The following is a 23,431-nucleotide window of genomic DNA, read 5'->3' as shown; positions in this document are numbered from 1 at the left end:
ATGGCATAAGCTGAGGGAAGATTTACTGGAAGCTTATAAAATAATGCAAGGCACAGATAGACAGCCAGTATCTTTTCCCCACAATTGAAATGTCTAGTACCAGATGACATATATTTAGGATGAGAAGGGGAAAGCACAAAGGAGGTGCACGAGGCAAGGTTTTTTTTAAAATACAGGAATGGCAGGAGTCCGAAATGTACTGCCAGTGGTTGGTGGTAAAAGCAGACAACATAGGTGCATTTAAGAGATTCTTAGACAGACTCTTAAATACACAGAGATGGGAGGGATATGGTCAATGTGTGGGGAAGTTGGATTAGATTACTTTAGAGTCATTGGTTTAAATAGTTTGGCACAACATCATAGACCAAAGGGTCTGTCCTGTGATATTCTGTTCTGTGCCTCAGGAAGGATGTTATATTTCCATTTAATTATTATATAATGGCTATTCTGCCCACTGAGGCTGTGCCAGCATACAACAGATCAGTCCTATCAGTTCCCTTTCTCCATCCTTATAAACCTCCACCTTATTTTCTCTACCAAACCCTCTGATCCTTTTTTAATCGCATTCATACCAGGGCAATTTACAATGCACTATCAGCACCTTTGGGATCTAGGAAGAAACCAGAGCACCTAAAAAAATGTACAACACAGCATCTCAGCGTGGAATCGTGAGACTGAAGTGGTGAGATTGTGTCGCGCAGAGAGGCTATGAGCACATCTTTGAACCTTTTCCCAGTCCTGATAATCACTCTTGTGACATAGCTCAGAAGACAGCACCTGTCATGGGAGTCTGATGTTGGGCACACGAATGACCCAAGCTGCCCAACGGTGCCAAGTATGACTGTGACCTCAGTACCGGAGGTGGTGTAAAAGAAAATTTTGTGTAGGGTCACCTTTTAATATTCAGTTTGGATCACACTCCATCGATGGGAGTGTAGTCTGAATTGTGTCCAACTCTAGTACTGGATGATGGACTTGAGAAGCGAAGGTTGAGAATTTAAACCCAATCATTTACGAACAGAGAACTCAGTCCAGTAGACCAGGGGTCCCCAACCTTTTTTGCACCGTGGACCGGTTTAATATTGACGATATTCTTGCGGACCGCCCGACCAGGGGGAGGGGGTGTTCAAGCGGGGTTAAACTCACCTCAACATGTCTTCTACAGTTAGGGTTGCCAACTTTCCCACTCCCAAATAAGGGACAAAAGTAGCAGTCAAATCCTGGGACACTTTGCCCTGGGAAAGACTACCATGACCATGAAGCCTTGCGCGGGCACCTGTGTGTGTATGCACATACATGCCGATTTTCCACCCCGCTCCACACACATCGGTTTTGCCTTCATCTTCCTGACTACACTGTACATACATTATTTCTACTTTATATAGGCTGTGCATTTATCATACCATTGCTGCTTTTACTATATGTTAGTGTTATTTATTTTCGGTTTTATGTGTTTGGTATGATTTGTTAGGTTATTTTTTGGGTCTGGGAACATACAAAAATATTTCCCAGATAAATTAATGGTAATTGCTTCTTCGCTTCACGCCATTTCGGTACGAAAGGTTTCATAGGAATGCTCTTAGGGGCTGTACCTTGGGACAAACCAATTTAGCCCAATATACAGGAAATACGGGACAGTTGGCAACCCCATGTTCAAGTTCAACAGTGCGTGACAGGGAATGAGGCAAGGTGCAGCTGACTCATATCATTTCCTCGCGGCCCGGTAGTACATGCTTCGCGGCCCGGTGGTTGGGGACCGCTGCAGTAGAGGAACAGTCCCATCAGCCCACTATGACTCTGCTGACCATAATGCCATTTTGAACTGTACATCAACCTGCACATCAAGGATCAAGTTTATTTGCCTTCACATTTACATGTATTAAGAATTTGCAGTCATGTGTTGGCATGACATGCAGAAATAAACGGCAGCATTCAACAAATTCAACAATTTAAAGAATTCTATAAAAATAGAAGTTAAAGTATGGATATGGAATGAAACGTGCAAAAGTACGTAAATGCAGCATGCTTTCAATGAAAACAGTGTTACAAAAAGCGGTTTTAATTGCTAACAGCGCACATTGTCTGTATCCTTCCATTCCTTGCCAGTTCCTGTGTCTGTTTAAATGTTTCTTAAATACTGCTCTCATATCTGCTTCTACCATTTCTCCCAGCAGCCCATTCCTGGCATCTGTGTTTAAAAAAAAAACTAACCCTTGTTAATCTTCTTCAAACTTTCCCCTCTCACCTCAGATCTATTATCTCTGACATTTAACAGTTTCCACACTGCAAACTTAAATACGTCTTCACAATCAGCATGCAGCTTGCAGAGTCTATCGTGTGAAGTGGGCACACACCATGCTGGGTTTCTCTTACCTCTTGTCCTTCTGTGTACAGAGAGAACTGGTGGATAAGCGTTTGGGCTGTTTAGAGTGTGCAGGAGGCGGCTTGATAATCGGAGTAATGAGCAGAGCATCCAGGAGAGAACGAGATACAACAGGATCAGACAGTCTGGAGCACAGGGCATTTATTTTAAACCCATGAAAATCAAGGCATAAAGATGAAAAGAAGAAAATATGAACAGTGCAATGAAACAGAAAATGGAAAGAAGCATTTTATTTCTTTAAGTACAAGTGTTAAAGCATTTAAATCACTATGCGATGCTGGGATACAAAATTTGCTTCAGGGTAGGAGGCAGATGGTTGTGGTGGAAGGTTGTTTTTCAGACTGGAGGCGCAGTAGTGTGTGGTAGGGATCAGTACAGTACTGGGTACGCTGTTTATCAGTTATATTCACAACTTCAATGAGAATGAAGATAGCACGATTAGTAATTCTGCAGGTAACACTAAAATCGATAGCATAGTGGATGCTGAAGAAAGTTAACAACATTTTGATCAACTGGGAGAGATGGCTGAGGAATGGTGAACAAAGTTTGCTTCAGATAAACGAAGGTGCTGGCTTTTGCTGAGACAAACCAGGGCAGCACCTACAAAGTAAATGATCGAGCACTCACAATTGTTGTAGAACAGAAACCTCAGTGTCCAAGTACATACAGTAGTTCATTGAAAACGCAACACAGGTAAACAGGGTGGTGAAGAAAGCAATTGGCCTGCTGGTCTTCATATGTCAGAATACAGAGCATAGGAATTGAGACGTCACGTTATTGCCCTATAAGGAGTTGGTACGGTCACATTTGGAACAGTGGCTACAGTTCTTCATCGGAAGGATGTCAATAAACTGGAAAAGATCAGAAAAGATTTACAAGGGTTTTACTGGGACTGGAGGGGCTTGGGTTACAAGGAGAGGCTGGACAGGCTTGGATTTTAACCCTGGATCATAGGAGGTTGAGGGGTGTCTTATAGGTGTCTATAAAATAATGAAGGACATAGATAAGGTTAGTCTTTACGCCAGAGTAGAGGAGGTCAACACTACAGGGAGTAAGTTCAAGGGTGGGGAGGGGTAGAATTTAAAATTACATGAAGGCAACCTTTCCACACAGAGGATGCTGGGCATTCTGGGACAAGAGTCCAAGGAAGTAGTACAGGCTGGCACATTTATGTTCAAAAGGAGGTTAGGGAGTTGCACGGATAGGGAAGGTTTAGAGGGGTATGGACCAAATGCAGGGAAATGGGACTAGGTCAGGTTGGCAATTTGTTTGGCATGAACAACTTGGTTCTAAGGGCCTGTTTCCATGCGGTGTAGTTCTATGACTCCACAAAATCTATGAATGGAAGGGTTCATCCAAGTCTACTAACCAAGTTTCAAGACAAAGGTATTCCTTGACATCTTGGCAGTGTAGAGGATCAGAGGGATCTTGGGGTCCGAGTCCACAGCACACACAAAGCTGCTGCGCAGGTTGACTCTGTGGTTAAGAATTCATCAATCATGGGATTGAGTTCAGGAGCCGAGAGGTAATGTTGCAGCTATATAGGACCCTGATCAGACCCCACTTAGAGTATTGTGCTCAGTTCTGGTCGCCTCACTATAGGAAGGATGAAGGATGTGGAAACCATAGAAAGTGTGCAGAGGAGATTTACAAGGATGTTGCCTGGATTGAGGAGCATACCTTATGAAAACAGGTTGAGTGAACACTGTCTTTTCTCCTTGGAGTGACGGAGGATGAGAGGTGACCTGATAGAGGTGTATAAGGTGATGAAAGGCATTGATCACATGGATAGTCCGAGGCTCTTTCCCAGGACTGGAATGGCTAGCACGAGAAGGCACAGTTTTAAGGTGCTTGGAAGTAGGTACAGAGGAGATGTCAGGAGTAAGATTTTTTTTAATAAACGCAGAGAATGGTGAGTGCGTGGAACGGGCTGCCAGCAACGGTGGTGGAGGCGGATACGAAAGGGTCTTTTAAGAGACTCCTGGACAGGTACATAGAGCTCAGAAAAATAGAGGGCTATAGGTAATTGCTAAGGTAAGGACTTGTTTTGCACAGCTTTGTGGGCTGAAGGGCCTGTATCGTGCTATAGGTTTTCTATGTTCTATGTTCTCTATCTCAATAGTCTTTGGATACTAGGTAATGAGGTAACTGAACAAAATTCATCCTTCAACTATCAGTAAGCCCGGGGCAGGATTTATTCAATGCCAATGATCCTGTCAGTTTCTACCAAAATGAAGTTCTTCACTGTACCTCAGTGGATGAGACAATAATAAACAAATCCCCAGAGACTCCCTGCACCATGCTGGGTTCGAACAAAAAGTTGGGATTGGCTTCCCAGCAGGTGGTTGTAGAAATCAGTGAAAAGTTACAGAGGGTTTTGGGGGCAGTGCAGCTGGCTCACAAAGGTGACAAGTTATCTGTCTGCTCTTGCAGTTCAGTAGGAAATCTGGGACATAGTGTAATAGAACAGTAAGAGTTTTACACTGCAGAACAGAAGCAGGCCTTTTACCCAAAGTGTCCATGCTGACTAAGATGTCCACCCAAGTTACTTCTATTTAACTGTGTTTGGCCCTTATCCATCCAAACCTTTTCATAAAGCTATCCCAAATGTTTACAAACATTGTAATCGTACCTGCTTCTTCCACCTCCAATGGTAGCTCATTCCACATATTCACCAAATTGTTTGGAAAACCTTGCTCTCAGATCCCCTTTAAATCTTTCACATCTCACTTTAACCAATGACCTCTAGCTTTAGACTCTTTGCCCTGGCGGGAAAAAGTATAACCAACCATCCTATCTATACCCAGACATCCCACCTCTCCCAGAAGTTCCGGGAGTCTCCTGCATATTGATAGAGGCTCCCTGACGCTCACAAATTATACAATATCCCAGAAATCGATTTTTTTGAGAGAGAGCACGAGAGCATCCTGATTGATCTCTCTTTGTGCTAAGTAGACCTATCAGTTTTCTCTGTGGGTGGGCTTTACAGTCGGCCTCTCTCTCTCTTTCATTGTCCATCAGTTCAGTTTATTGTCTTGCAGCGCCACAGCAGAATGTTCCAAAACAAGAAAATGTAAAACGTACTTCATCCCAGACTACACTAAAGTGTACCCCTGCTTAATAGGGGTCAAGAATAATGACAGTGTTGCTCGCTGCACTGTTTGCAACAGTGACTCTTCTATTGCCCATGGTGGGTTAAGACTGTAAAAGACATGTTGAGGTGAGTTTAACAGGTGTCATTTGTTCATTAGCATAGCCAACGTTATTTAAACTAGCTGGCTAGCTGCTAAGGAGCTACTCTATTGATGTCCTACGTGATGAGGCCAAACTCCCTGTAGACATGCTTAAAGTTGTAATAGAATAAAAAAAATGACTCCATGATAATATAATAGTGAATCTGATGTCTTGCAAAATTAACAAAATCATTGACACAGACTGCCATAAGGTTGAGACTTCCGGCAAAATGCTCAAATCTGCCAAGCAAGCCACATCACAGTACAAGGAAAGTTTGCAAAAAGGAATAGAAAAGCTGTTTGTGTTAGCATTTAGCTATTAGCATTGAGACTGCCAACAAAATACTGAACAAGGAATATGTGTGTGTGTAAATAGTTTCAATATGTGATCAAATAAATTGTGTTCTTTCATAATCAATTATCCTGTATACGTACACCCTTGGAGGTCAACCGGGGGGGGGGGGATATGCAGTTGTGGGGGATGGGGGTGGTGGTGCTACCTCCCTGAAATGAGTTTTTGCAGGGTGGGATGTCTGTATACCCCTTTGTGTTATTTATTTAATTGGGTTCTCTTTATCTAGTTTTAGGACGAACGTGATGCTCTGATCAGAAATAGAGAAAAATCTACAGGGTTCACCAATTCTCTAGTACCACTGTATGTACTTGTACTCCAAGGTCTCTTGGTTCAATAACACCACCAAAGCCCCTGCCATTTAATGCAAATATAATGACCTGGTTTACCTTCCCAAATGGATCACTTTCCACTTTTCCAAGTTACAGTGTATTCCATCTACTATTCCTTAACCCAATTTCCTGGCTGATCAATATTCTGCTGTACCCTCAGACAACTTTCTTCACTGACCATTATACCACCAATTTTTGTGTCAACTGCAAATTTACTCATTGCGCCCCCTGCATTTTCATCTAAATTGCTAACACCAAGAGACTCAGCACTGATCCTGATACAGTACAGCTGCCAAATGGAACTTAGAACCAGGCTGTATTATTTTGGGCTGAAGCAATAAATGAGCGATTTTATTTTTCCTCTCAGAATTAACCACGACCAAGTGAAACACTGCGTGGCTGCAGTCCAGACACTGCTGCACGTAGTTCGGCCTCACACGCTGAATCAGCAGCGAGGGAGCTCGGGAATGTCAGAAGTACCAGGATTTTCTGGATTGGTTCAGCACGCAAGGCCTGACCTGACTGCCTGAGCGGATGGGAAAGATGAGCTGGCACCTTCTCCACAAGGGCTGGGAGTGTCCATACTTATCCCTCAAACAAAATTGCTGAAACTACCAATGCTGGTGGGATCTTGCTCTGCAAAAACTGGCTACCGTGTTTGCCTGAGAGATGGGGGAGGGAAGAAAAACCAGTATTAATATAACACCTCCCTACCCTGTAATGGAACTCTGAAGCACACATGCAAACATTAGTGCTGAACACTTCAGTCCAGAAGATTCCTCCATCCCAGATGGCTGTTACATCCCCATGTGGGGTCTGTCCAAAGCTGACTGCTGGACCTTGTGACTCGTGATGTTGGGATAGGGTGGAGGGGAGCAACGGAAGGATCATATTTCATCCAATTGTACGGCAGCACCGTTCAAGGTCTGAATGACACATCATGATCTCATTCCTTCCACTGCTCAGAATGTAGTGCAGTCAGAGTTACCAACTCAGTAACTGCAGTGGAGCTGTGGGAGTGTGGGACTGGCTGTAGATGATTTGCATTCTACCTGGCCTGAGCTGCAAGTACAGCAGTGATGGTGGAGGCAGCAATCTTGGCCAGAGGGCTCTGCTTCACAACTGGAACACGCGGAGCTGCTTTGGGCAGACCTTCCAACGGACTCCCAACAATTGTCCTAAACACAGGGGAGAGAGACAGACCCACCAAGGGAAAGAGAGGGGAGAGTTGAGGAATGCAGTAAAAGGAAGGTTATGGAATGGACAAGGAGGGTTAAGAGATAGAGGGTTTGGAGAAGGGAGAGTGGTGGAGAAGGGGGAAGGATAGATTAAGAGGCCAAGTGTGTGGGTGTGGTGGAAAGGGTGGAGGGAGAGGCAGTGAAGGAGGGAAAGAGGGGATTGGAAATTGTGAGGAGTGGGTGGCCGAGAGGGATGGGGAAAGGGATGGGTGGCCGGGGGGAGAGTGCAAGGGGAGGGCCGAGAGAGAAGGAAAATAAAGAAAAAGAGTCAAAAGGCTTATAGATTCTGTAGTGATAAAGTTGCATGTGACATTTCAATTTTACGAGAAACCACAATCAGACTGATGCGGCAGAGAATAAGGGCATTTAGCATAATGAGTCAGGTCCACCTCTTTATAATGAGCTGTCCATTAGTCCTTCTTCCCTGTTCCTTTTGTGGCAATATTTATTATCCAATTCCTTTCATACTGTTGGACAAGCTTCGACCTGCCTCGAAGACAGTCTTTTTCTATGCTCAGAAAATCTCCTTCTTTCTGATTTACCAGATGCCTGCAAATACCCATCCCACATACCACAGCTCCTCCTTGTTTACTCTATGAAATCTCTCTTTGCTCTTTGCATATCCTTTAACTCTCACAGGGTGAGCATGGAGAGGATGTCCTCTTTTGTTGGAGAACCTAAGAACATGCAGCTGCTTTTAATAATGAGGGGTTACCCATTTATCTCTGAGGTAAGGCAAAGTCTCTCTCAGGGTTGAAAGGTCATTAGAACTCTCTTCCTGAAATGGAGGTGAAAGCAGAGCTTTTGAATATATTTAACAATGAAGGTGATGGATTCTTGAATAATAAAGGGAGGGGAAGGAGGGGAATTTTTTGGTGTGGCTGGATAAAAATGTACATTTAAAGTTAAAGGTGGATCAGCCTTTGGAGGAGCAAGTTTGAGGTCCTGAGGGCATCCTTGTGCTCTAATTTGTAATGTTAACCATCTCGATTCTGCAGGAGAAGAAAGCAACACCTCTCCCTTCTCCACATCCCCAGTATCCAAGCACTCTGCTGAACTTTGTCCACTGTACCTTTTGGAGACAGGTGAAATGATAACGGTGGGGTCTGTGTCTCTGACAGACGCCGGGGCAGGACAGGGCTCATCAAGAACATCACAGGTCTGCACAGCCACTGAATGCTTCCCAGAGTCTACTGAGTGTGGTTTGTCTCCGGTAGCACGAGGAGGGCCTGAAGGCATCACTGAGACCTCCATGTTCATGCCTTCGATGAATCTTTGCACATCAAACATGACAAGATGGTAAGAAACCCAAAGATGGAAATATATTTCTCATTAGATCAATCATACACTGGAAGGTGTACTCCTTTCTTTTGATATAATAGAAATAACATAATTCTGTAAACACATTAACCTTGATAGAAAGCTTTCTGAACATATGTATATCTACCACCTCTGCTTCAAAGACTTGCCCTGTTGCAAAGTCACAGAGCAATACAACATGTAAATAGGGCCACTGGTCCAACTCATCTATTCTGACTATAAAGCCCGCCAAACTAATCCCATATTTACACTCTCAACACGCTGGGGGAACTCAGCAGGTCGGGCAGCATCCGTGGAAATGATCAGTCAACGTTTCGGGCCAGAACTCTTCGTCAGGACTGCGTTGACTGATCATTTCCATGGATGCTGCCCGACCTGCTGAGTTCCTCCAGCGGGTTGTAAGTGTTGCTTTGACCCCAGCATTTGCAGAGAATTTTGTGTTTGTAATCCCATATTCATCTGTATTTGACCTATATCCTTCTAAAATCCCCTTATCCATGGACTTATTTAAATGTCCTTTGATTGTCATTATTGTATCTGTCTCAACCACTTTCTCTGGTAGCACATTCCATATATTCACAACTCACTGGATGAAGAAATTAACAAGCCCTTTTTAAACATCTCCCCCCCCCCACTTTACACCTATACCTCTAGTTTTAAGCTCCCCTCCCTTGAGAAAAACGATAGACGTTCACTGTGTCTACACTCCTCCTGGATGGTCAATAAGGGCCCATTAAATATCAAAAGAATGGGTTACTTGTCAGACCAAGTTAGTGCCTGACCGAGCTTGTTGAGCTTTTCATGCTACAACACTTAAATAGGTCCAAAGTGTGACTCAGGATCCAGCTGAATTGCTAGCTCTGTACAGAGTACGTTGCATTACAATGAATTAAGTACTGCTCTATTCACCGGCTCTACTGATCTTTTTAGAAAATGTGTGATTATTTGAGAAATGCTCTGTCCTCTAGATCCTACCGTGCACTCATTTACAAAGGCAGTGTTCTACACCAAATCATGTGCTACAGGGTATAGGTCAGCTCTACCTAGCTTTACTGATCTTTACAGCAGAAAGAGAAGCTACATAGGTATTGGCCTTCGGATCGCAGCGGACTGGCGGTGGATGAGGAGCAGACTTGGGTAAAGCATCTAAAGGGTTGTCCAAGCAGATCTTTCTGAGGGGTGAAAAGAAAGAGATGAAGGATAGGTGAAGAGAAAAAGGAATAGTATACACAACCTATATATTCAAGAAGCACTTTGAATGAGTTTCCACAATCATGCATTTTTGAAGACATGTTGGATACCTGAAAGAATTAATTATCTACTGACTTCCATTAGTCAATGCTAACGACTAGCAATTTTGAAACACAAATGTTAAGGCACAAAGTCATTAGTTTTTCTAAACTATCTTGAACTTGAAATGCTTGTTTTAGATCTGTCTCCGAAAAGAAACCACACCTATATGTCACCATTTTGTAGGTATTTCTGAAATACCTTTTAACTATTGCCCCTCATGTAGGGTGCAAGGTTATAGTTTTGAAAATATATTAGAGGACATTATTAGTAACTCAGTGTAGAATAATGACACTATCAATAGGTTCTGCAGCAACAACCTGGCACACAACATCAATAAGGTGAAAGAGCTGATTGTGGACTTCAGGAAGGGTAAGATGAAGGAACACATACCAATCCTCATAGAGAGATCAGAGGTGGAGAGAGTGAGCAGCTTCAAGTTCCTGGGTATCAAGGTCTGAGGATCTAACCTGGTCCCAACATATCAATGTAGTTATAATGAAGGCAAGGCAGCGGCTATACTTTATTAAGAGTTTGAAGACATTTGGCATGTTAACAAATACACTCAAAAACTTCTATAGTTGTACTATGGAGAGCATTCTGACAGGCTGCATCACTGTCTGGTATGGAGGGGCTACTGCACAGGACCGAAAGAAGCTGCAGAAGGTTGTAGCCTACAAAGTACCCACGACATCTTCAGGGAGCGGTGTCTCAGAAAGGCAGCGTCCATTATTAAGGACCTTCAGCACCCAGGGCATGCCCTTTTCTCACTGTTACCATCAGGTAGGAGGTACAGGAGCCTGAAGGTGCACACTCAGCGATTCAGGAACAGCTTCTTCCCTTCTGCCATCCGATTCCTAAATGGACATTGAATCTTTGGACACTACTTCACTTTTTTCTTTAAATACAAAGTATTTCTATTTTTGCACGTTTTTTCATCTGTTCGATATATTTAAACTGTAATTAATTTACTTGTTTACTTATTATTTTTTCTCTGCTAGATTATGTATTGCATTGAACTGCTGCTGCTAGGTTAACAAATTTCATGTCACATGCCAGCAATAATAAATCTGATCTGATAAATGAAACTGTTCATATTTTGCTGCTTTAACATAATGGCTCGGCAATGAATTTTGGTAAACTGAAAATATTAATTTGAATAGTTGCATTCAACTCTGCTTGCTTATGGGACTTTTCACTTCTCTAAAGATTCAAGCATCCTAAAGATTTGAGCATGTTTGGGCCCTGTGCAGTTTTGAGTGCATTTTTCACCACAAATGATCTGAGTGTACCAAGAAAAGTGTCCCAAGAAACCAGCATTTCTTTTTAAGTTCAAAATCCAAAAATCAAGACTTTTTCTGCTTTTAATAATGCAACTTGTACCGAAAAGGAGGTGGAGTTGAGAGATAGTAGGAAGGAGACGGGCCAGATGATGGGCTGATTGGCTGATCTTGAGCTGCTAGTGAAGTCACTGGAGCAGAAGCAGGAAGAGACAGCTTGCTTCCATCCCTATCAGATGGCCAACTTCCAAATCAGGTGACAGGTTAACAAGAGACAGAGAAAAGTCAACTTTTAAAAACACATTTTTTATCCATTTTATTTTCAAAATTATTAATTCCGAATTTAACCAAAGTTACAGGATTTCTCATTTAAAATGAAGGCACTTTGCGATCCTTAAGAAATCCCCAACTAAATTACTGCTTCCCATCTAGCTCTACCTTTATGTCAAACAAAAGGAGGCAGAAATAAGAGTTAAAAATGAGAATGAAATAAGAATTAAAAATAAGAATGAAAGTAGTTCACGAGTCTGTGAAGGAAAAAGAGCTGAGCCTCTAGAGTTAAATAAAAGGTCAAACTCTGCTTCACCCTCCACAGATGCTGCCTGATCTTCTGATTATTCACTGTCTGTTTCTACCACAGCTGACATTCAGGACAATGAGGTCCAGTATGGGATCATCATGAGAATACTGAAAGAGTTAACCCACAAGGGCATAAGTTGTGGGTATTCCCCGTCCACCTGATCCAAGCTCAATGGATCAGACTAGATTAGTCAAGGAGGGCCTGGTTTGCATTGACCATGGTCAGATTGGGTTTTAATTTTACATTTGATCAGACTCCTGTTCCATTGTGTGAAGGGAACTGAGGTGCAGAGATGATGAAATAAGTTTCCTCTGACACTGAGAATCCAAATCAGTTGTGTAACTAACATCAGCTATAGGATGGGCAGGGCAAGAAAATAGGAAACAAGATTAGTGTAACCTGGGACACTCCCTCTCCTAATAAGGAATTGAAACTGGGATGGCGTCATCCTCAAGCATCCCAACTCTGAAGTGGCAGTGTTTGTTCAACAACACTGCAATCAAAATAAATTGATTTACAATCAAAATAAATCAGAACAGGACTGAAGGAGAGAACATGCCACAATTTTAGCCCCAGAACCATCATACTAACTAACCACCAATCAGAGGGATAAAGCCGCAGCACACACAACACGGTCGGATTCCACAGTGCTTCCCATACCTCTCCACAGTGGTGTCCGGCCCAGCCACACCCTCCCCAGGCTCTGAGGCCTGTGGTGTAGGGGTTTCGCCAGTCTGCGTGGTCACCGAGCGCATCCGTGGAGAACTGGCGTTGCACGCGCCGGGATCCTCCTCGTCAACTAGCTGGCTGGTGCATGCAATTTGAGGAGGCTCTACATTTTCCACAATGCTTCACGGGCAAATAAAATATTTAAGTCACTCTGCAGGAGGAAAGAATTATAGGACGGGGCAGGGTAGGGTTAATAGCATTGTTCTTTCTCCATGTTACCGATAGGGATGTACTTTCAAAAGAAGGGATGGAGTGGCATCAACGATTGAAGGGAAACCATGGAACCTTGAACAGGAGGTGTATCAATTCTTTTGAAGAGGTCCAAATTAATCAAGACTTCCCTCGGCCCATTCCCCACTGACCTGACTATTGTCTGTCTAATTTCCCTTTTGAAATGGAAATTCTTAATGGATCAATACTTGTGGATTACGAAATAAAAGCCATCAGTCATAAGGATGTTAAATGGGAACATTCTCAATGAGACCTGGGCACTCAGGGATCAAAGCAATAAGTGAAATGCCCAACAATCAATGGTTGTATTGGAGTGTGGGCATTACACCTGCCAATGTGAAACCGGAGTGACATGGGTAGCTTTGATGCCAAAGCAAGGCCGTTGAGTCTTTGTATCAGTCCTGTCATCTACAGTGTGCTTAAAATTGGGCAAGGCATTAAAAGGGGATCTTAGGCACACACTTAAGTATTTCACTGAATGGAAGCGAATTCAACAAAGTGGTAGAGGAATTGAGAATTGCTACCAGAAGTAGCAGAGATTTCTTTAAATCATACACATGAAAAATTCTGCAGATGATGGAAATCCAAAGCAACACACACAAGGGTCTTGGCCTGAAACATCAACTGTTTATTCATTTTCATAGATGCTGCCTGACCTGCCGAGTTCCTCCAGCATCTTGTGTGTGTTGCCATAGATGCCCTTAGGTCGCTTTTTCCAAAATGAGTGGGTTTACTATCATTTACACCTGACAGGAAAGAGGCTGGATCTCTGTCTGAAGCAGGGAGTAGGCCAAAGAGTGATTAATATCACAGAGAGGTCTGTCACCGTAAATGTTAAACTGATGAACAAGGGGTAAGAACTATAAGAGTTCCCTGAAATTTACTAAGTAGTTTCGGAGAATCAATTTCCCCCAGAGAGTGCAGTGACCCTAACGTAGAACTCAGTTGTAGAGGAATTGTGACAAATAGCCTAAAACTTTTAGCAGAATTTGGGGAAAAAAGTATAGACTAACATGGTGAAGGAGATAAAAGTAGAGATGGTTGGCGCTAGAGTGGACCAGTTGGGATGAATGAACCACTTCTGTGGTAGCCCCTGTGAGACTACAGTGTTTTCCCTACTGTAGTGTCTCACAGGGGGCTATGAACCTTACCGTACCCAGATACTTTTGAACATCTGAGGGAGGGGGAAGGGGTGGAGGGGCAGAGGGTGGTTCAATGTGTTGGGGCTGTGAGTATTAGTTTGGAGTGAGTGTTGAGTTGACCAGATTGAGGTGAGATGAGGGTGATGGAGAGACCAAGACATCCAGACAAGGGGCAAGACCAGGTGAGAGACTGAATGCCTCATCGGATTCCCCAGTGACCTGGGTACAGGAACTCCCACAACATACAGTGAATGCAAAGGTGCTTCATTCAGTGCACGCGGATCAAGCCAGCGAATGGTTCCACAGGTGAACGGGGAAAGGTGCAGCTAATAAGGCAGTTGTAAGCATGAAGACAACACCTCAGAAAGAATGCGAGCGGCTGGTATAGGCAAAAGTTATCATAATGCATATGCCCCTCCAAAGAGCATCGAACTATCTTACTATTTATTTCAACAAATCACACTTTTAAAGAGACAACTTGTATAAAACCATGAGAAATAAACAGAATTAGATTATTTGTCCAATCGATGGGATTTCAATGGGATCCCCGCCAGCTCCCCATCTATCTGAACTCCACTGAGGTATCAAAGTCTTGTATATTTATTAATGCCATTGGCAACCCTTTCAGGACCTCTCACAGTCAATGAAATCCTTGAGACGTTGAAATGTAGAAAGTGACATGTACAGTAAGCTCCCAGAAACACCAATGTGATGCTAACTGGATAACCTGTCCTACCAGCAATTGTTGATAGATAAATAAGCACCCCAAATCAATTCAATATAGAAACAGAAAACCTACAGCACAATACAGGCCCTTTGGCCCACAAAGCTGTGCTTATCTTTATCCAGTGTGGAACGTAGTTTAAAGTCTTGTCTGAAAGTTGGAAAGTTGGACGTACCTCAGTACTGCATGTATGTGTCCGATTGAGGGTTTTGGGGGCTCATTGATTTATCATGCAGCTCAGCAGATGTAGTGTCCTGTTCTTCAAGGACATCCATCAAGCTAGTGAACTCTTAAGTTTCCACCCCCCCACCCCCGCCAGTGTGGAGTACTGAAGTTTGATATTCCAACCTGAATACTGCCCACTCAGGTTGGAGTATCAAGTGGGTCAGCATGGACTTTCACATTTTGCCTCTAGGTGGTGCTATTGCATCTGTCCTATCTGAACATGGATGTGAAGAACTCCATGGGATAAAAAGCATGAAGGCAATTGGTCCACAGCTCCCTCTACTGTACAAACAAAACAAATACAAAGTAAGAGTATTTTTCCCCTGAGCCTTCATTTTCCACTTTTCTGTTTGGAGTAAGAATTATAAAGCACAGAAACAGGCCTTACAGCCCAAGATGTCCATCCAAGCTAGTTGCAACCTGATCTGGTAATGAATTCAGTCCTGTATACCAAAGGCACATTCTTCCATCTCCCACTTATCGGTACCTCCCTAGAGAAGGCAACATCTATCATCCGGGCCATTACCACCTTCTCACAGCTACCATCAGAGAAGAAGGAATAAAAGCCTGAATTCCCACACCATTAGGTTCAAGAACAGCTACAGTACTCTGCTTAATCATCACAGTATTACAATCATTTTTTGTTCTAATTGTGTTCCTTCCTGTAAAAATTGTGTATAATTTATGCTTATGATTTTCTTAAGAATGTTGTGAATTTGATGCTATATGGCAGTGATATTGCTGCAATTAAATTTTCACTGAACCTATGCGGACTTGTGCATATGACAATAAACCCCACTTTGAATTTAAGTTGGTCCCATTTGCTTGCATTGGCCCACATCCCTCTAAAACTTCTGCGATCCTAATTGCTCTAAATTTTTGCTTTAAGATTTTGGATGCTTTTCAACAATTGTTTGGTTACCAAATCTATTTCACACACCAGAGATAGAAATTAAAGAGTAAAGATTAGCTATATGTGTCATATATACATCAAAATACAGAAACCTGCAGTGAGTGAAATGCATTGTTCTGTGTCAACAACCAACAGAGTACAACCATGGGAGGAAAAAGTCACCCCTCAGGTTGCTATTAAATCACTCTCCTCTTCCTTTAAACCTCTGCCCTCTAGTTCATGATTCCCCAGCCCTGGGAAAGACTGCTTGCATTCACCGTATCTATGCCCTACATGAACTTTTGAGCAGTGGTCCTCAACCTGCAGGCCGCAGACCGATACCGATCCGCGGACCAATACTGATCTGGGCCGACACTTATGTGCCAGGCAGCAGCTAATTAGCTAGCTTGTTTATTTTGGCATTTTTCTTAAAGATGTGCTGAGTACGTCCTGGCTACCGCTGCACCCCTGCATGCTTCGCGGATCGGTATCAGTCCGCGGCCCAGAGGTTGGGGACCACTGCTTTTGAGGATCAGTCACCACGTCACACAGATAGAATCACAGAGCAATACAGCATGGAAACAATTTTATTCAGCTCAATTCATCCATGCCGACCCATTTGCCCGTGTTTGACCTAAATCCCTCTAAACCCCTCCTATCTATGTACATCCAGAAGTCTTTCTGAAGATACCTCTACTTGGAATGATACACAAATGACATTCCTCTGCATTCCCTAACCATTTAGACAGTATGATACATCATTTCATATCTCTCTTCACCAAATAGTTTGCTATTGCCTGCACTGCACCTAAATACCCACAATGCCTAGCACCCAACCTTCATAGACTTACAAAATTTCAGTTTGCATTCCTTTAGACTATATATCATATTAAAACTTATTATCAGGTCATTCGCACTCTGCTGTTTGTGGGAGCTTGCTATTGACAAATAATCAGCCCCCATTCCTTTGACTTTGATGCAACCTTTGAGGAGGTACCTCATTGGTTGAAAGAACTGAAGGATGACCCAAGATTGTTGAAATGTAACCACACCTCTCCATTCTGCACAGTGGTATTGCTAGAAGGTTCTAAAACCGGTGCTGCTCACCAAAATCAGAGTCATTCGGCACTTAAACAGACCCTTCAGCCTATGGAGTCTATAGCAACCATTAATCATCCATTTACACTAACCCTACACCAATCTCAGTCCCATCAATTGCCCCTGATTCTGACACCTCACTTACACTAGCAGAAATTTACAGTGGCCAATTCACCTGCCAATCCATACCTCTTTAAGATGTAAGACAAAACAGTATTACGCAAGGGATGTCTTTCAGTGCACAGTGTGCACTGAAAATCAAACATAAGGCTGAATTAAACTCTGCTGCCTGTACATGATACATAAGAGAGCATTTCCTGCACATTCATGTGTCCTTCTAACATCCCCATGAGCATCACCATGGTATCTGCTTTCAGCAATACCCCCAGAAGCCCATTCCAAACACTCAAACCATAAGACCATCAGATATAGGAGCAGAATTATGCCATTTGGCCATCAATTCTGTTCCGGCATTTCATCACGGCTGATCTATTTCCCTCTCACCCCACTCTCCCACCTTCTCTACATGTTCCTTCATGCCCTAACTAACCAAGAATCTATCAACCTCTCTTAAATATACCCAATGACTTGGTCTCCACAGCCGCCTGTGGCAACGAATTCCACAGAATCCCCACTCTCTGACTATTGAAACTCATCCTCATCTCCATTTTAAAAGGACATCCTCTATTCTGAGGCTGCATCTTCTGGTCTTGTACTCTTCCACCACAGGAAACATCCTCTATTCTATCGAGGCCTTTCAATATACTGTAGGTTTCAATGAGATCCGTCCTTATTCTTCTGATTTCCAGTGAGTACATGCCCAGAACCATCAAACACTTCTCATATGATAAGCTTATCGTTCCCTGAATCATTTCTGTGAACCTCCTTTGAACCCTCTCCAATATAAACACATCCTTTTATAGATAAGGGGCCAAAAACTACTCACAATACTCCAAATGAGGCTTCACCAGCATTTTATAGAGCCTTAATATTACATCCTTACTTTTATATTCTAATCCTTTCAAAACGCATACTAATATTGCATTTGCCTTCCTCACCAGATTCAAACTGCAAATTAATGTTTAAGGAATCCTGCACGAGAACTCAAGTTTCTTTGCACCTCAGATTTTTAAATTTTCCCTTCATTTAGAAAACAGTCTTTTGCTTTCATTGCTTTTCCCAAAATGCATGACCATAGGCTCCACCTATCATCTCCCAACACTGTATTCCGTTTGCCACTTTGCTTATTCTCCAAATCTGTCTGTCCATCTGTAGCCTCGCTTCCTCAAAGTTACCTGTCCCCTCCCCCCCAACTTATCTTCATATAATCTGCAAACCTGGCCACAAAACCATGAATTCCTTCATCCAAGTCACTGACATATACGCAAAAAGAACCAGTCCCAAAACAGACCACTGTGGAACACCAATAGTCACCGGCAGCCAACCAGAAAAAGCTCACTTTATTCCCACTCTTTGCCTCCTGTCAATCAGCTAATGCTCTATCCATGCTAATATTTTTCCTATAATACCATGGGCTCTCAACTTGTTGAGCAGCCTCATGCGTGGCACCTGGTCAAAAGCCTTGTCAAAATCCAAGTACACAATATCCACTTATACTCCTTTGTCTATCCTGCTTGTTATTTCTTCAAAGAATTCCAACAGATTTGTCAGGTAAGATTTTCCATCAGACTTTGGCCTATTTTATCAGGTGCCTCCAAGTACCCTGAAACCACATCCTTAACAATCGACTCCAACATCTTCCCAACCACTAGGGTCAGACTAACTGGCCTGTAATTTCCTTTCTTCTGCCTCTCTCACTTCTTGAATAGTGAAGTGACATTTGCAATTTTCCAGTCCTCCAGAACCACGCCAGAATCCATTGACTTGTGAAAGATCAATACTAATGCCCCCACAATGTCTTTAGCCACCTCCTTCAGAACCCTGGGGTGTAGACCATCTCTCAAAAATGTTCCTTTAACCAACTCCCTCTCACCTTAAATGTACGTGACCTCTAGTACTTGACATTTCTACCCTGGGGAAAAGATTCTGACTGTCCACCCAATCTACCCCTCCCATACTTCTATTGTGAATGTGTGAGGACAGCAGAGCAACGGAAGAATCCCTTGAAGTCATAAGAAGAATGTGCAAACCCAACAAAGTCAAGGATTGAACTGTCTCTTGAGCAACGAGGCAGCAGCTCCATTAGCAACGTTTGGGGTATGAACCTGATATGAAAGCAGCTTAATTATGGGGTCAGATTTTTTAATAATTTCTTATAAGTTACCACTCGGTTCCAAGTAACTAGTAAACACTTTTATCCTTTGATCAAATTTAGTCTTTTATCACCATGCTTTCCTGTGATGTTTTACCGTCTGCTCAGCATTGTATGTTGGTTAGATTTTGTACACTCAGCGGGTCAGTGAGGTGTGGCAGTGAAAGCAGGCTTAGGAAGTGCTGTGTTTGGTTTTACCTGTACCCAGTTTCTTCATTTTCAGCCACATTGTCTCTACAAGTAACAGGGAAAGGGAGGGAGAGAGATATGAAAGTGACTGCCAAAAAAAAAGCACCAATGTGTCTGCTTACAGGTGGCCTGCACAGTGAATCCACAAACTGTATTTGATTTGAGATAAAGAGTCTGTGGTTACCTGGCAGAGTCTGTGTGCTGTCAATAAGATAATAATCCCAAACAAAGGAGCGTTAACTAATAACACAACAACATAGCAGTCCCTTTAAATGAGCAGCTCTGACGTAGAGATGGGAGTTTGAATCTCACCACAGTAAAATAAATTTGAGGAATTAAATAAAGTTGGAAATTTTGAAGGATGGATACAATAATGGTGAGCTCAAGCTGCTGAACTATCATAGAGGCACATTTTCTTCCATGGTCTACTCTCCTCTCCTATCAGATTCCTTCTTCTTCAGCCCTTTTACTGCTTCCACCTATCACCTCATAGCTTCTCTTCATCCTCCCTCCCCATCCACCCACTGGGCTCCAGCTAGTCTCCTTCCCAACCTCCTTCAACTTGCTATTCTGGCTTCTCCAAACTTCCCTACCAGTTCTGATGAAGGGCACGACCAAGATGTTAACTGGTTATCCCTCTCCATGGATGCTACCTGACCTGTTGAGTTCCTCCAGCATTTTGTTGTGTCGCTCTAGATTTGCAGAGGGTTGTAAATTTAGTTGGCTCCGTTTTGGTTACTAGCCTACAAGTACCCAGGACAACTTCAATGAGCAGTGTCTCAGAAAGGCAGCGTCCATTATTAAGGACCAACAGCACCCGGGACATGCCCTTTTCTCACTGTCACCATCAGGTAGGAGATACAGAAGCCTGAAAGCACACAGTCAGTGATTCAGGAACAGCTTCTTCCCTTCTGCCATCCGATCCCTAAATGGACACTACCTCACTTTTTTAAAAATATACAGTATTTCTGTTTTTTTGCACGATTTTTAATCTATTCAATTTATTTATTTTTATTATTATTTTTATTTTATTTATTTTTCTCTTCTATATTACATACTGCATTGAACTGCTGCTGCTATGTTAACAAATTTCACGTCACATACCGGTGATAATAAACCCGATTCTGATGTCTAGAATATTTCGTGCTTACATTTGACTTACTAGTGTCCTCAGGGTGGGATACGTACTGTCCTTACTCAATCTATTCTACATGTGACTTCAGACCCAGTAATCTAGTTTAGTCCTAACTGTGCCACATTTCAGGATGGGCAATAAATAGTGATAATGCCAATGACATTTACACCAGTTAATCAAGTACAAAATAAATTAATTATTGACAATTCATCAGATTACGAGCCAGACTACTCACTTGCTTATTTTAATAATTATGAAATGTTGAGGAACTACAGAGGAACGCTACTGTTGCTGTAAGGTAAGTAGTGAACCTGCAAATAATGTATTGACCAAGCACAACCCCAACAAAAATTATTTATGAGGGCAACTAATTTGGAGTATGTGATGGCCCAAACCATTTCAGAATGGAAACTCTACTTCAAAAACATGTCACACACATAAAAGTTGCTGGTGAACGCAGCAGGCCAGGCAGCATCTCTAGGAAGAAGTGCAGTCGACGTTTCAGGCCGAGACCGTTTGTCAAAAACAGGTCGATTGGTTCCAGATCAGTTCTGGATTCAGTCACACACCAGATGGACAATCAGAATGACATTAAAGAGCTCACACAACTCTTCCACTGCGCCAAGCCTTCTGAGGGTTTCTATGTAATGTAACACACTATTGACATATCAAAGTTATATGGGTGAACTGAGGCCAAAGACAGCCTATTCAGGACCATTGTATACGAGTAAAATTAGGCTATTCAGCCAAATAAGTCTGCTCCATCATTCAATTGTGGCTGATTTTATTTTTCACGAACCCATTTTCCCACCTTCTCCATGTAGCCCATAACCTCCTTGCCAATCAAGAAGCTTAGATACACCCAGAGACTTGGCCTCCATAGCCCCTTGTGGCAATGAATTCCACAGATTCACCACTCTCAGGCTGAAGAAGTTCCCCCTCAACTTTGTTCTCAAGGATGTCCCTTTATTCTGAGGCTCTTCGTTCAGATATTAGACTCCTCTTGGGGCTTGGGTTTTCTGAGTCTCAGTATTTGCTAGGATATGCAAGGATTTGGATCCTTTTCCCACTCTGAAGATGATTTGAGTGAAGTGCGCCCTGACAGGGTTAACTGATGCAGATCGAAAGAATTCTGCCAGTCAGGCCTTTTAAACTGGGATACATTTCTATCCAACATGAGCTTAGCAAATGTTCAAAGACCAATTTTTTTTTTAGTATCAGCAAGGTCACTATTTACTGTCCCTCCTTGAATACCCTTAAGAAGGTGGGAGTGAGTTGCTTTCATGAATCAAAGCTGTCACCCTAGTTAACCAAAGTGTAACGGGATGAAGATTCACTTATGGAATTTGGTGCTTGCTACCAACGTTTCTTACATATTGAACAGTTGGGCTAATATGCTGTACATACCACATAATGAACTACTTAAATTTTTAGAGTACAAGTTATACATGAAGTTCTGAAACCTGACCAAAAGACAAAGTCAGTAACACAATTTGTAATTAATGCACATTTATTAAAATACAATTTCCATTGGCAACCAGCATATATAGATGAGTATCTATTTTGTATTATACAAATATATTACAGGCTAAAACACAAACTTGAGGCATCAACCAATACTCATGGCAGCTTGAAACGATTTGTTTATCAGCAGAATCGCTGTTCAATCTGAAGGTATTTAAAATCCACTTTGGAGTTTCCTTCTGCATCAGAACTTACTACAAACCCACCTCTACAGGGACAACATGCCGGTTTGCTTTTGAGTGACAGCAGAGGCTTCAATCCCTTTATAGGAGGATTGCCTCCCCTACAGACCAGATGCAATGGATAATTACAGGACTTTGCATAGCAAGCGATTCAGGAAGAGGGAAGGAAGCAGAAATAAGTACCTTTCCTTCCCAGCACCATCCCGATTAGTGTGATGACCCCTTCCATACACAAACCATCCCCTCATTCCACACCACCCCTGAAAAATAACCACATCAGCTCAATTCAAGCACATCTATCTCACGTCCACATCTTTCCAAACCCCTGTCAGGAGCATTTCACCAAGTTCCAGACGCATGATAAACCTGTTGTATCTCTACAGGTCTCGCAAAAAAAAACAACACTGCTGACTACGAGACCTGGAACACGACCTTTTGCAAATGAAGTGGAATTTTAAAAGAAGCAAGGAAGTAGAACAGCCAGAAGTAGAAGCAAATTAGAAGTGAGATCCAAAACAAAACTACAGCCTGGCAGATACAAATACTTCCGCAGATTGCTCTTCATTGGTTTGAGTTAATTTACATTAAGGACACGAGCAGAAACACCATGATGCCAATCACGCAGCTCTGCATACTTTGGGCTGTATCGGACAGTCATGACCTTTGGCCTGTGGAGAAAAATAGAAGTGACAGAAAGAGAAAAAGGTTAAAGAAGTTCTGGATGAAGGAGGACATGGGAAGGCTTTGCAGTCACATAAAGATATGTGTTCTCAGTCCCAGTTGGAATAGAATCTGAATAATGACCTGTATCCCCCTTACATAATGTGTGTGTGTGTGTGTGTATATATATATATATATATATATATATACACACACACATATATACACATTTCCGTATGCATGTATGAGTGTCTGTGTGAGCATCTATCTGTGAATGCTTGTCTGTGTGCATGCAACTGTGTCTATGTACACCCCTGCGCGTTTGCATGCCTTGTGTATATAAGCTTGTGTCTGTGCACGCAAAACAGTGCACACATGTGAAAATGCATGTGTGAATGCGTGACTGCGTGTGCTCACAAG

General features: G+C 42.6%; 1 protein-coding gene across 14 annotated transcripts in view; it reads right to left on the bottom strand.

Moving 5' to 3' along the window:
- Positions 1-23,431, bottom strand: part of LOC140196738 (PDZ and LIM domain protein 5-like) — a 261,799-nt gene that overhangs the window by 52,530 nt on the left and 185,838 nt on the right. For 10 of the 14 annotated variants that reach the window (XM_072256439.1, XM_072256447.1, XM_072256451.1 and 7 more), the window contains 7 exons: positions 19,520-19,555; positions 12,669-12,857; positions 11,532-11,672; positions 9,902-10,030; positions 8,611-8,811; positions 7,353-7,478; positions 2,374-2,508 (listed from right to left, as the gene is read on the bottom strand). In XM_072256439.1, the coding sequence (XP_072112540.1) occupies positions 2,374-2,508; positions 7,353-7,478; positions 8,611-8,811; positions 9,902-10,030; positions 11,532-11,672; positions 12,669-12,857; positions 19,520-19,555 (957 nt within the window). The remainder of the gene's footprint in view (positions 1-2,373; positions 2,509-7,352; positions 7,479-8,610; positions 8,812-9,901; positions 10,031-11,531; positions 11,673-12,668; positions 12,858-19,519; positions 19,556-23,431) is intronic. The other 4 variants (XM_072256443.1, XM_072256444.1, XM_072256446.1 and 1 more) reach the window with 4 other exon arrangements.

Source organism: Mobula birostris, chromosome 4 (genome assembly GCF_030028105.1).
Source record: "Mobula birostris isolate sMobBir1 chromosome 4, sMobBir1.hap1, whole genome shotgun sequence".
NCBI classification, from domain to species: Eukaryota; Metazoa; Chordata; class Chondrichthyes; order Myliobatiformes; family Myliobatidae; genus Mobula; species Mobula birostris.
Note: the sequence above shows the minus strand (reverse complement) of the source record. Positions and strands in the feature narration are given on the sequence as shown.